Genomic DNA, 14,127 nt, shown 5'->3' on the forward strand with positions numbered 1-14,127 from the left:
TCTAGTTTAAAAAAAGAAGCGCTCCGCACATGAGCCAGGGGAGCGATGGGTGCGCTGCATCTCCTCCCAGCGTGCAGTATTGGAGGTCCTATCAGCACCCTTGCTGGCACAACTGGCAACAAGGGATATATTTATCCTCCCAAAAAAAACAAGGGATATATTTTATTTTTTGAGGAAAAGAGGGATACATATTGGGACCGCCTTGTCCGAGAGAATTGGTACATACCTTTTGGGTTGTCAGGTCTTGTTCAATGCATCCTGGTGTAACGTAGATTGCTTCTCGCCATTTTTGTTTTATATTAGTTTACAATTTTTTTTTCTCTGGTTTTCAGTCTATTTTCCATTAGAATTAAATGAACAAGTTATTTTCCAAATTTAACTTTTTTTATTTCTTTTTATATTTTTCAATGAATATCTTTTTAAAAATGTGAACAGTTTTTGAAAATTTCAAAGATTTTCTGAGAACTTGCATTTTTTTTCTAAGATGAACATTTTCCAAAAATATGACACCTTTTGAGCTTTTTGAAAAACTTGAAAATTTACAAAAGGAGTACATCTTGAAATTTTTTATAGAGTTTTTGTATGTTTAAAACAATGAAAATTAGAATAAACTGGAAAACGAGCCGAACGGTAGCCTTCTAGAAGATTACGGAAATCTACAAAAAAAACATACAGGACTGTGAAGTTCCCCGAAAACCGGGATACAATGCTTAAATGTCCTGGCCCACAACCTCTGTCACGCTATTTGGGCCTGTACTGTTACGGGTTTTTAAATCTGTTTTGGGAAGCTAGTTTATCCACGTACCAGATTTTTTTCCACGTTTTGCTACACCATTATTACAGGTTCTTCTTACATGTTTTCCTTTTTATGTTTTACCTTTTTGCTTACTATTTTCAAACTTTCAAAATTGTGACCATTGGTTGAATCTAGGGACCAATTTCTAAATCCATTAATATTTTTTGTAACTGTGAACATTTTATGACATCTAAAAACATTATTATATTTTGGCTTTCTAGAATTCAAAAATATTTTCCAAATTGAGGGACATATTCAAAACCCATGATTTTTTAATCAATAAAATTATTTTATGGAATTTTATTTTTTGAGTTCATGGACGTTTCTCAAACAACAAACCTTTTTAAATTTTCAAATATTTAATTCATTATTTGTTTTCCAAATATGCAAACATTATTTGAATTTGGGAACATTTTTGAAATTCATGATTTTTTCAAAATGACCAATATGTTTTAAATTCACAATCATTTTTTTAACTCATGGTTTTGAAAATAGGAAAATATTTAATTTAAGAAAAATCCTGCCAAAAAACCGATCTGAAAAACCTGGCCAGTTTATGCTATAGTTGTTGGCCACTAGGGCTTTTTGCAGGCCAACTACATCGCCGCTGGGAAGAAGTGGGTGGGGGTGAGTGTTTGCTTGCGTCGCACCGCATAGTGCGGGGACTAGGAGCACTAGGGCAGATATTTGGAATATGGGTGCACATGCACCCAATTTAGCAGAAAATAAATTTAAAATTCTACAAAAGTGAAATGTTTCATATCTCTACTCTTATTAAAAACCGAGTTGGTGATGATGGTGTGCCTGCCATCTTCTAATATAGACCGTCCGATCTATATCTGACGGATAGAAAGCAAACTATGACAATTTTACACAAAAACCCGCACCTCTCTCCACATTTACAGATTAGGCCTTGCCTTATTCATCCTTATCTCCCACAATCTGGCATGGTGGCCGCTGCCGGCGCCGTCCCTCCCCATGCCTTCGCCCAGTCCGACCACCAGTCATCACCATGGCCCACTCATCCTCACTTATCTCTCATCTTTCTCGAGATGTCATTTTTTCGATGAAATTCTCGAGATACCATTTTTTCGATAAAATTCTTGAGATATCATTAGTTTTTACAAATTGGATTACTCCTGTACGGGTCAATCACAACAGATGATTTGTAAAAAAAATGCATCTTGATGTTCCGTGCAATGCACGGGCATCTTGCTAGTTTTTGTACAAAAACATCATATAGTCTGTTACTCACATATAAAGTTTCACAACAAAATACTTGGGGGACTTGTTGGTAAAAAGGCAAAATTGCAACTGAAAAATGTGATTACTAAGTTTAATACATTATTGATTTTGTTTCTATTCGTCTCCAACATGGAAGTCATTTCGTTGGAAAAATTAACATGTGAATAATACACATACGATATTTTTTGCAAAAAAGAAATAAAAAATATTTGTCTTCTTATAATTTGTTTTGGCATTTCGGGCACATATGCACCCATGTTCAGCATGGTATTTTCTCTAGGAGCACTCGAGACATCATAGATATCACCCCTAGGAAATCCTTGCTATGATAGTATGTCTGGAACATATCGGCGCATTCAATCTTGTGGTGCTAGCGGTGCACCGGATGTTCAAAAGTCATGCTAAAAATATTCAAAATATCTACAAATAATTTAGCACGCACAATTGATATATTTCAATCATGTCACAAAAAATCAAAGTAAGTTTCCATTAGAACTTGAGAAACAAAAATAACAATTTAGCATTGTTTGTGTTAATGGGCCAAATTTATGGCCCAATATAAAATGGGTACTGTTCATAATGTGATTTGACTTTTTTTGTTTTTAGAGTTCTAGGTCTAAATTGAATATGATTTTTTTGGCGTGGTAGATATTTTTTTGTGTAAGTCCAAATTATTTTCACATTTTTCAAACACTTGAGGGCGTTTTAGTTGTCTGGTGCACCAATAGCACTACAAGGGTCATTGGTGGAGCCAGAATTTGGGTATTGGGGGGGGGGAACAGTTGACAATCAAAACAGAAAAAAAACCGACATGCCAAATATCTTGAACACTTTTGAAAGTTTAATGTGGACACCGTTGTGAGATTGGAGCAACGATCCCATAAAATCAATATATGTTTTGTTGTATTCATGACTAGACAAATTAAATCTGAGTGGTTGAACTTGTGCATCATATCTAATTTAGGGTATGAAATTTGTGGGCTTAAATCAAGAAACCAGTGCACTCACTAATTTCATCAAAATTGATAAATTGTTGCGATCCAAATTATAATATGGATCAGTATTATCACACGGTACAAACAATGAAGGATCGATGTAGCAATTTTACTTTTCTGTGTGGCAAGATATCTTAGGTCATTGGCTACGCGTTGTCGCCCCGCCCTTTGCAGAACCGACAAGCTTCCCTATGTGTAGCGAGTCACGCGCCATCATTGAAACCGGATCAAACCCTTTCCATTTTTACATTGGTGGGCTTGCTTCAATACTTGATCGCATCTCTTGGGGAGGGCGGGGGGTGGAATTAATCCTAACTCTAATTGTAACGGACATACACCTATAACTTGGGAAAGAAGCAATCATTAGGGGCCCTGATCCTGCTCGTCCTCCCTTAGCTCCGTCACTTAAAAGGGCGGGTGCACCGCACGTTTTCCTATTTGAGGTGCTCCACGTAAAATTGGCGCCAAAACGCACATGAGCGGTCCTATTTGGCCCGGCCTAATTTAAGAGTAGCACACATACTGTACCGTTGGGAACAACCGGGTTTTTACTCTGTTTTCTTTACTTGTTTTTTTATTCTTTCTCTTCTATTCTTTTTTTTATTCAAAAATTTCCAAAAAACCAAATTTCAAAAAGTATTTGAGTTTTCAAAAACTGTTCACAAATATAAAACAAAAAAAAAATCATTTTTTGTATTTTAAAAGTTGTTTGGTTTTCCAAATAACATCTAGAATTTCAAATAAAATCTTATAACTAAAAAATGTTTTCATTAAAAAAATGCTCAAGATATCTTCGTCATTTCAAAAAAGTTCATGTTTTTTGAACTTGCACAATTTTTTGAAATTTGTTCTTCTTTTTGAATTTTTTCAAAAAATGATTGTGCTTCTAAAAACCTGTAGATGTTTTTATATATTTTTTAAAAAATTGTTCCTGTTTGTAAAAAACGTTAGAATTCCCAATTTCACAAAAAAAAATCTAAAGTTGTTCACACGCTCTAAAAGTACATTAGGTTTTTGAAAAACATTCGGTGCGGTACCAATTTGCTATATTGCCGGTTCGGTTCGCTAGAAATCCTTTTTGTTCCGTCTGGTCTCCCGCTTGATACTGGCGCTCACTCGTGTTGCCAATGGACCAGCCTAGTCGGGCAGATCTTGCGTGAAGGGGCGGTTGTTTATCGCAGAGAGCGGCAGATAGGAGCTCCCCATATCCAGAGTATGTCCACGGCTCTACAATACCGCCAAATAGGTAGGCCCAAGGTTACATCAAGAGGCTGAATTTTCGTTCTCAGAAAAGAAGAGAGCAACTAACTACTAGTTATCCCTTGCGGGGCTCATGCAGTGGTCACTTTTGTGGCCTGGGAGCGCGTCAAGTGGTGCGCCGCGAGCCGCCGCCACGTGTCACGTGTTCGGCGCTCCCTCTGGATTTTGTTTTGTTTATTTTTCTATACGTATTTTCGGGATTTAGATAGTTTTTTTCCTTTTTTTTTGAGTTTTTGCCCGGTTTCCTCAAAGTTTTGCAGATATTTTTTGTGAAGCACAAATGTGCTTCTCGAAAAGGAAAAAAAAATCTCCTTTTTTGAGATTCTCAAAAAGGGAAAAGGTGAAAAATCAAAATGGTTCTTTCGGGCTCTAAGCTACAACCAGTGAGTCATTTTGCTGGAATACAAAAAGCTTCAACCAGTTGTTGACTTTTTTTTGGAGATAGCTAACCACTCATGCCAAGCGGTACAAAAAGCTTCAACCAGAGTTGATGAAAGTTGGGGCTTGCGACTGCCAACAACAAAAATTTGCAATCCACGACAAACAATGCTACAACCACCGTTGCAAAAAGCTTCAACCAGAGTTGACGAAAATTTGAGGCGACCACTGCCAACAGCAAAAGGCTGTAACTGGTGTGAGAGAAAGCTACAACCGGCTACAGAAAAGCTTCAACCAGAGACACACGAAAAGCTACGGGATTACGGCGAAAGTTGCGACTGGCGTTGACGAAAGTTGCGAGCGATTAGAGAAAAAACTTCAACCGATGGGCGAGCCGACAATGGTGCCAGTGGCGGAGCGGCGGACGATGCTCGGTGCTGCTGCGACCAATCGGCGGGAGAAACTGCGACCGGTCAACAACAAAGTTGCAAAGCCCAACCGTTGGTGCTTCGAACGGCGAGCACAAGCGGATGAGGCCGAGCGCGGTTGGCATGGGTGGCCGGCGAGTACGAACGACGGAGGGCGAGCTCAGATGGCCGGTGAGCGCGGGCGGCCAGTGAATGCGGGACTCCTTCATGTGCGCATGCATTGATAAAAGAGAAACGAAAGAAAGCGCATCAGATAGTTTCGCACAGTCCAATCGTAGGGCTCGCGCTCGACCGGCCTGGTCCGGTGGACCGGCACAGTGTGCCGCCCAAAGACTTTCTTGCTTAAAGAACCGTTTATCGACTGAGCCTGAAACATTGCGCTGATATAGACCATCTGTTTTGTGTTTTTCATTTGAACTTATCTTTTTTGTGTTTTTCATTTTTTTGCGGGGTGTGTTCTTCATTTGAAACTATCTGTTTTGTGCTTACTCCTACTACGGCCGTGTTTGTTTTCTTCCTCTCGTTTTTTGTGTGCATGTGAAATAACTACTGACCTCCTTGCGACCATTGATACGAATATTTTGCAAATAATTGATGGATCACAATAGGCTGTTTCATATCTGGTTACTCTAGATCAGACAAAGCATGTGCTGGTGCCGTGCTGCATGTTCAATTGTACGAGTATCTCAACAATCATTGGCTGCTCGTACCACTCCATGCTGCCCGAATGATGCAAAAATGATGATGACTACGCGGAATATATATGATGCATCCGCTACATGTAATGCGGGCAAGCAATGTTGTTTTTGAGGTCGGCAAAGGCCAAAGGGGCCGAACCAAGGCCATTTTTTTGAAATAAACTAAGGCCTCCATTGGTTTGAAGGAATTGTATAGGATAAGATTTGTATAGGAAAAAAAATTAGAGTCTTTTGGTTTGTAGGAATAGAATCCTATTTCTATGAAGAAATCCTTCCTATCCTTCACATTTTATAGGAAAATAAACATTAGCCTAGAGCCCTAGACTCAATGGAAAAAAAAAATCCTATGATATGAATTAAAGGACATCTCTTTTCCTATTTCTATTCATAGAATTTGAGATACATGTGATCTCATTTTTTTAATGTTTTTTCTATTAATATGATTTTCCTACCCTATGAACCAAAGGAGGCCTAAGACCGCCAGTGTGAATCATATAGCCTCGTTTTCTTTTACCTTTGCGGCACTACATTCTTTTTGTACGAGGAAGTATTGGTCCAAGTTGCGGAGAATAAAGGTATTGTCCAAAGTGAGAGTATCTGCATCGCGTTTCGAAGGAGCCACCCTCCTTACTGTATATATGCGGGTGAGGGGAAATATAATGGACACTAAGATCCGTTTGATCCGCAACTCATCTGTAGATTTGAAACTTGGTAATTTTTTTAAAAGGTGTCTAAATGTATTCAAAATTGATCTTATTCGAAAGTGCTTGTTGCATTGAACACGAATATGCACATGAAAGTTAACTTGGACTTTCGGTTCAATGGATACAATAGATTCAAATTTTAAGATGAAAATGTAAAAACATGATTTTTCTTATAAATGCGATTTCTCCTGATTTCATTAACTAAACCATCAAGCACGTATGTTACAAACTAAATCCAATTGTCTAAAAGAAACTAAAAAGGGAAAGCAACTCTTCCACATAGATGCAAAACAAGCTCCGCATATCACACAAAAGCATGACACTCCGGTGTACAAATTGTTATGCCATGCAACAAACATCTAAAACATGTCAACATCAATGAAAGCCAGACATTACATCCGAAGCCTAATCATTAGACTGAGAAGAGCCACCACAACGCAAGATTTTGTGTTTTAACCACCTTCAATTCATTGCGCCAATGGTGCCCACCCCTTCGCTTGATCAAACACCACAACCCCCACCTCCGCAAGTCCTCTGGATGCCCGCTGTAGAGCCACCATCTCATTTTCCTTCTGTAATCCGGCACAATCATCAATATAAGGGCATATGAGATGAATGATGTACGAATATCATTCGGGTATTTGTTTCTTCTGAAAAGAAGCATCATTTCTTGTTTTCCAGATTACCCAAATGACAGTAACCACCCCACTGCCATTATCTTCCTTTTACCAAAAGGATAGCCTTGAATCAAAGTTAAACATTGATCATGGTTTGAGGGAGTCACTGGTAAAATCATAATCGCATTGAATAACACCCCAAATGAATCTAGAAACTGATGATCCAGGAAGCAGGTGATCAATAGATTTATCATGAATGCAAAACAAACACTTCTTCTCATCGAACCAACCATGATGATCCAGGAAGCAGGTGATCCTTGTTTAATATGCCATTCTTCAAAATCAACCATGAGAAAACTCGATTTCTAGGTGGAATCTTAAATTTTCACAAGAAATGACACCCATCTATACTGGTGGATGTGAATACATTTGTTGGTAAATGGATTTGACAGTAAAACACTTTTTGGGATTAGGCATCCAAATGAAAGTATATCTACCATCAAATAGAGAGAAGTCTAATAAAAGAGTTTATGGGAGCGATCATCTGCTCCAAATAAAACTCCACGCATGGTTCTCCTAAATTATATACATTTGCAATCACTCGAGACCACTTCATCTATAGGAACATCACGATAAAAAGTAACGGAATAATGTCTATCAAATTACACAACAAAGATTTGGCCTTCATCCATGGATCCTCCCAAAACCTAGTAGATTTCCCATTATGAACAATTTTCCTATAAACTACATAAAAGATCTTTGGTGTCCATGAGGGCATTCCAAAATTTGGATTGTCCAGGTTTCTTACATGCATGTGACATGGTTTGTTTTTTAAGGTATTTATTCCTGAAAAGATCTTGCCAAATTCCTTCCTCATTCTCAAGTTTCCATATCCACTTACCAAGTAAGGCTATGTTCATAAGCGCAAGGTTAAAAACCCCACCAAGTATTATAGTCACATTATAGTCACATTGTTTAGGGGGACATGTTGTCTCCCAATTGACTAGGTGATAGTTTGGGTACTATAGACATGCGAGTTGGATCCTATAAGTAGGAATATGTACGTCTGGGTACTAAAGGTGGATAAATACTTCATTGCAGGTCCTACCGAAGTCTGCATAATGGGCTCACACCTTGGACCTTGACCCTCACGGGCTTGGTTGGCTATATAGTTGGGCATCACTGCCGCGCTACCCATCTCACTCGCGTCCGTGTCTCTCGCTCTCAGGTTCAGCGTTATCAACAACTCCTTCGACTGCACGCTCATCTGTCGCAACAATACCTCCTTGACATTGTTGCCACTCCCTCTCCGAGGTGCTCCTAGCTACTCCGACACCATGTTTGCCACCCAGTGGACCAAGGCTGCCCCTTGGGCTTGGCACGAGGTGGTTCTTGTCATTGCATCTGTCAATTTACATGTAGGTATGTATCAAATTCTCTATTCTTGTTAGTTATTGGCACCTGTTTAAAAGGTGCACTCAGGAATCATGTGTGTATTATAGTCACATTGTCGTACATAACTAGGCAGTTCCCCTTTCCATTGGACAACAGAAAAACCAAGTTCTTACACATTATATGATACATTGTGATACATGTACATGTACCATCGGTGCCGGAGCCAGAAAATTCAGACAAGGAGGGGGGGGGGTCAAGTATTGTTAAACCTTGTTAGGGAGGGCCAATCCATGGAAAACACCATTTTAGCACAAAAAAATCACTGTTACTACTCATTCCGGGCTTAAATCACTGATGTTAAGGGGGGGGGGGTCAAGTATTGTTAAACCTTGTTAGGGAGGGCCAATCCATGGAAAACACCATTTTAGCAAAAAAAAAACAAATCACTGTTACTACTCATTCCAGGCTTAAATCACTGATGTTAGGGGGAGGGGGGGGGTCAAGTATTGTTAAACCTTGTTAGGGAGGGCCAATCCATGGAAAACACCATTTTAGAAAAAAAAATCACCGTTACTACTCATTCCGGGCTTAAATCACTGATGTTAGGGGAGGGGGCCAAGTATTGTTAAACCTTGTTAGGGAGGGCCAATCCATGGAAAACACCATTTTAGCAAAAAAAACACCGTTACTACTCATTCCGGGCTTAAATCACGGGGGGCGGGGCCCTGGCTGGCACCCCCATGTCTCCGCCACTGTGTACCATGCTACTATTTTGTGATCGAAACTACTCCCTCCGTTCACAAATATAAGATGTTCTAGGTATTTTAAGATGAACCACATACGGACTGAAATGAGTGAATACATAAGCTAAAATGTGTCTATATATATACACACACACATCTGATTTCAAAAAGAGTTAGAACATGTATTTGTGAACGAATATACGAATGGAGTGGAAATGAGCAAACCAACATGTCATCAAAACTGCATAACTTGCCAAAAAGAAAAGGAGAAACTGCAATGGAACAGTTGGTCCATATATACAACCTGTAGTAATAACTGCAGAAAGTGGCGAGCAGCGCAGGAGGGAGGGGTGGGTGGGGTCGGGACGTCGGTTACCTGGAAACGCGGCATATAGACGCGCCCACGACCCGTCCGTCCGTCCCACCCGCTTCCCTTGTCGCCCCCCCCCCCCCCCCCCCCCCCCCCCCCCCCCCCCCCCCCCCCCCCCCCCCCACAAACCAACCCAAGAACAGCCACCCGGCGACGCGACGCAATCCGATCGACGCAAGATGAGGGAGATCCTGCACATCCAGGGCGGCCAATGCGGCAACCAGATCGGCGCCAAGTTCTGGGAGGTGATCTGCGGCGAGCACGGCGTCGACCCCACCGGCCAGTACACCGGCACGGCCCCCGAGCAGCTCGAGCGCATGGACGTCTACTTCAACGAGGCCGGCGGCAACCGCTACGTGCCCCGCGCCGTCCTCATGGACCTCGAGCCCGGCACCATGGACTCGCTCCGCTCCGGCCCCATCGGCGCCATCTTCCGCCCCGACAACTTCGTCTACGGCCAGTCCGGCGCCGGCAACAACTGGGCCAAGGGCCACTACACCGAGGGCGCCGAGCTCATCGACTCCGTCCTCGACGTCGTCCGCAAGGAGGCCGAGAACTCCGACTGCCTCCAAGGTATATGATCAAACGCCCCTGCCCAACCGTCTCCCTCCCCCCCCCCCCCCCCCCCCCCGCATTCTCTTTGTTCAGTTTTATCTGCATTTCCCTGGATCTGTTTCTGAAACAGAATTGGCATCGTTAACATTTCGATCGTAACCGTATATTCATATACTAGTAAAATTGCCTGGATCATAATGGGGAATGTGATCCACAATTTACCAGATTATTAGCGTGGAACGGTATCGTTTTTGGTATAATAATCGGAACCGTGGGATCCAAAATGTTTGATACTGTTGCTTGTTCTTCTCCTCTGGTTAATTAAGGACAGAATTATATTCTCATTTATTAGACTCTGCTGTCTTCCAGCAGAGTGCCAGAGTAGTATGTTGCATGGTAATTAAACACTAAACAACTCTGCCAACTTGGCAGCATTTACAAGCAGCCCGGGACGATCCAACATGATTGTGATTCGGTGCTCCCAGTTGGGGTCTATAATTTGCGGATCCAACATATTGTTCAGTTGACGGATCACGTGATTTATCTCTACCATTTGGTGAACCTAATTTTTTGACATGGTTAGATGACCGTACCATTTCTACCCATGATTTAGTTGTTGATTATTTCAGTACTGACACGCCACGGCATTATTTCATCTGTTCAAATAATGAGCTTATCGTCCTATATTGCCTGATTTGACTTCCAATGGCAATTATATGCTTTTGGGATCAAGTTGGCTGGGAAATTAAAGAGTATAACACACACACACACACACACACACACACACACACATATAGGGTCGCGCTATTCGTCACCCTGGGTGAGGCATAGTTATTCTTCACCCCCTCTATTGTACCATCAATGCATCGTAAATTTACGTTCCGTAAGTTTTGTCTTATTTCCGACGCAAAAAGAGACAGTAAGAAAATATATAATCGCCGTAAAAAATATTTTATGTTATGTAAAATTACAAACATAAAAACATAGTCTAAAATACACATAAACTGCAAATTTTCTTGTCTTATTTTCTTATGTCAAATTTTACGTAGTGAATTAATAGGAATGTAACTATTTGAATTCGAAATGTAATTTAATTATGAAATGATCGTAAGATTACCTCGGGTGAAGAATAACTTATTCTGCAACCTGATTGATGAATAGTAACACTATATATATATATATATATATATATATATATATATATATATATATATATGTGGTGCTTACCTGGCTTCAACTTGAGTGCTGATTTTTTCAGTTCAATGATCAATCAAGCCAGCAACTGCTAGAAAACTGTTGCTAAGTAAGGATGTCAGTCGTGAAGGTTCTGAAAGTATGCTAGATTTGAAATCTTCTTTCATGACCTTAGCTGCAGCATTGCTTATGTTGTCTGCATGCCATTTGTCCCCTTGAGGGCTGGGAAGGACCCAGCATTTGAATTTTGAATCCATTTTGAAGCATGCGTCGCAAATTCACCTAGCCATCGACTATTCGTTTGTAAAAATGTGAACTTAAAAATAGTGCTGACAAGTTCAGGGGGCAAAGAACTTGCATTTTTCGGTCAAGATACGACTACATCAATGCCAATATACATACAATTTGTTCGCATCACATCTCATGTCGCCATCATCTTTTTGCTGGTGAAGGGTGATGCGATCATCACAACACTAATAATGTAGCACTACATGTATATATCATGCGGGTGATTACCGACAATGCTGTATGACCTAATTAACACCACATGAAAGGCGGTATCAAGGAACGGCATACTGTCGGTGTTGGCTGCAGCGAATGGGACACCCAGACAGGCTGTTGCCAGACCCAGTGGACGGATGGTTGTTGGTTAGATCCGTAGATGCGGTTTTGCTTGCTTGATTAGTTTGTTAATTATGTGTACTTGCATTGCTAAAGTTCAGATTTATGTGATATGAGATTTGTGGATTTTAGTACACCTAACCTAATCATAAATTCATAATCATAGCAGCAGAATAAATAAAAATACTGATTTTCAGTAATAATGTACAACTAGGCACATGATGTTGGACCAGGGGAGATGTATTTCATTATTAGTCCCCTGATTGGATAGGAGTAGTTAGTCTGTCTTGTTATCAAGTTTTTTTGACAGGGAAACTGAGACACATGATCGGGTTAGGAAACCCGAACACATTCCCTAGATCATTTCTTCAGTCCAGTGAGTGCGATCTCTCCTGAAATGAATTGCTAACCATCATTGGTCGGTGGGCAGGTTTCCAAGTATGCCATTCTCTTGGCGGAGGCACAGGTTCGGGCATGGGCACGCTGCTCATCTCCAAGATCCGGGAGGAGTACCCTGACCGCATGATGCTCACCTTCTCCGTGTTCCCGTCGCCCAAGGTGTCGGACACGGTGGTTGAGCCCTACAACGCGACGCTGTCGGTGCACCAGCTCGTCGAGAACGCCGACGAGTGCATGGTCCTCGACAACGAGGCCCTCTATGATATCTGCTTCCGCACCCTCAAGCTCACCAACCCTTCCTGTAAGCCCCATGATCCATCCATCCCTTGCGCACGATACGATATGTAGAACTGAGCTTAACTGGTGAATGAATGCATGATGCAGTCGGTGACCTGAACCACCTGATCTCGGCGACGATGAGCGGCGTCACGTGTTGCCTGCGCTTCCCGGGGCAGCTCAACTCGGACCTCCGGAAGCTGGCGGTGAACCTGATCCCCTTCCCCAGGTTGCACTTCTTCATGGTGGGGTTCGCGCCGCTCACGTCCAGGGGCTCGCAGCAGTACCGCGCCCTCACGGTGCCGGAGCTCACACAGCAGATGTGGGACGCCAAGAACATGATGTGTGCGGCCGACCCGCGCCATGGCCGCTACCTCACGGCGTCCGCCATGTTCAGGGGCAAGATGAGCACAAAGGAGGTGGATGAGCAGATGATGAACGTGCAGAACAAGAACTCCTCCTACTTCGTGGAGTGGATCCCCAACAACGTCAAGTCCAGCGTCTGCGACATCCCCCCTGTCGGCCTCGCCATGTCCTCCACCTTCGTCGGCAACTCCACCTCCATCCAGGAGATGTTCCGCAGGGTCAGCGAGCAGTTCACCGCCATGTTCCGCCGCAAGGCCTTCCTCCACTGGTACACCAGCGAGGGCATGGACGAGATGGAGTTCACCGAGGCCGAGAGCAACATGAACGACCTCGTCGCCGAGTACCAGCAGTACCAGGACGCCACCGCCGAGGAGGAGTACGACGACGAGGAGGAGCCCGCCGCCGACCAAGCCTGATCCCTTCCATGCATTCGTCCATTCCTCGCGTACTTGGTTTTGTGCTGCCAATCGAGTTTGAGTAGCCATATATACATATATCTACTCTTCATCATGTCGTTAGTACGTAGTATTATACCGTAATATCTTGTCGTCGTGTTGGCCTGTATTTGTATGTATGCTTGTTTCGTGCTACCTTTATATATTCGTCGTCGTCGAACCTTCAGTTGTCATCTTTACTTCAGGTTACTTGGAATCTGTTTGCTTAATTGAGCACTTGGGATTACTCATGTCTTCTCTTGTAGCATATATTGCTATGTTAGGAATATGTCTACTTAAACCAGCGCAACACCTGGGATCTTGCGCAAGACGTCAAGTTCAGATCGCTTTGAGATAAGCTCTATATATACGATGCAGTTCTCATGCCTCAGGGATTGGGACAAGGTAACGGAGGGTGCTCCATGGACTTCCGTCGCATTCCTGTTATGTTTGCTCTGTACGATGGATTCACTAAGGCGCCGTCGGTTGGACTGAATGTGCTAATTAAATATGGATACAAATCCATGATCTGTCGGACGGGTTTGAACCATTGGTGAAGGCAGGTATTAAGGTGGGTGAGTTTTATGCTCTGGAAATTAGTGGACAAGACATTGCTGGTAATTACAATCGGGTGAGATTAATATTGGATATTT

The 14,127-nt window shown here is 42.2% G+C and overlaps 1 protein-coding gene across 1 annotated transcript; it reads left to right on the plus strand.

The window, feature by feature from the left end:
* Nucleotides 1-9,726: 9,726 nt before the first annotated feature.
* LOC125550209 (tubulin beta-8 chain) lies at nucleotides 9,727-13,725 on the plus strand. Its single transcript, XM_048713153.1, has 3 exons — nucleotides 9,727-10,202; nucleotides 12,430-12,699; nucleotides 12,783-13,725. The coding sequence occupies exons 1-3, from the start codon at nucleotides 9,809-9,811 to the stop codon at nucleotides 13,454-13,456; spliced, it is 1,338 nt and encodes a 445-aa protein (XP_048569110.1). The 5' UTR covers nucleotides 9,727-9,808; the 3' UTR covers nucleotides 13,457-13,725.
* The last annotated feature ends 402 nt before the right edge of the window (nucleotides 13,726-14,127 follow it).

The sequence above is a fragment of the Triticum urartu genome, chromosome 4 (genome assembly GCF_003073215.2).
Source record: "Triticum urartu cultivar G1812 chromosome 4, Tu2.1, whole genome shotgun sequence".
Taxonomy (NCBI): domain Eukaryota; kingdom Viridiplantae; phylum Streptophyta; class Magnoliopsida; order Poales; family Poaceae; genus Triticum; species Triticum urartu.

Excerpts from the sequence above, each read along its gene's own strand:
- LOC125550209 (XM_048713153.1), top strand. The coding sequence starts at position 9,809 with ATGAGGGAGATCCTGCACATCCAGGGCGGCCAATGCGGCAACCAGATC. Across the intron at positions 10,203-12,429 it reads GAACTCCGACTGCCTCCAAG|GTTTCCAAGTATGCCATTCT; the intron begins GTATATGATCAA and ends GTCGGTGGGCAG. Across the intron at positions 12,700-12,782 it reads CAAGCTCACCAACCCTTCCT|TCGGTGACCTGAACCACCTG; the intron begins GTAAGCCCCATG and ends TGCATGATGCAG.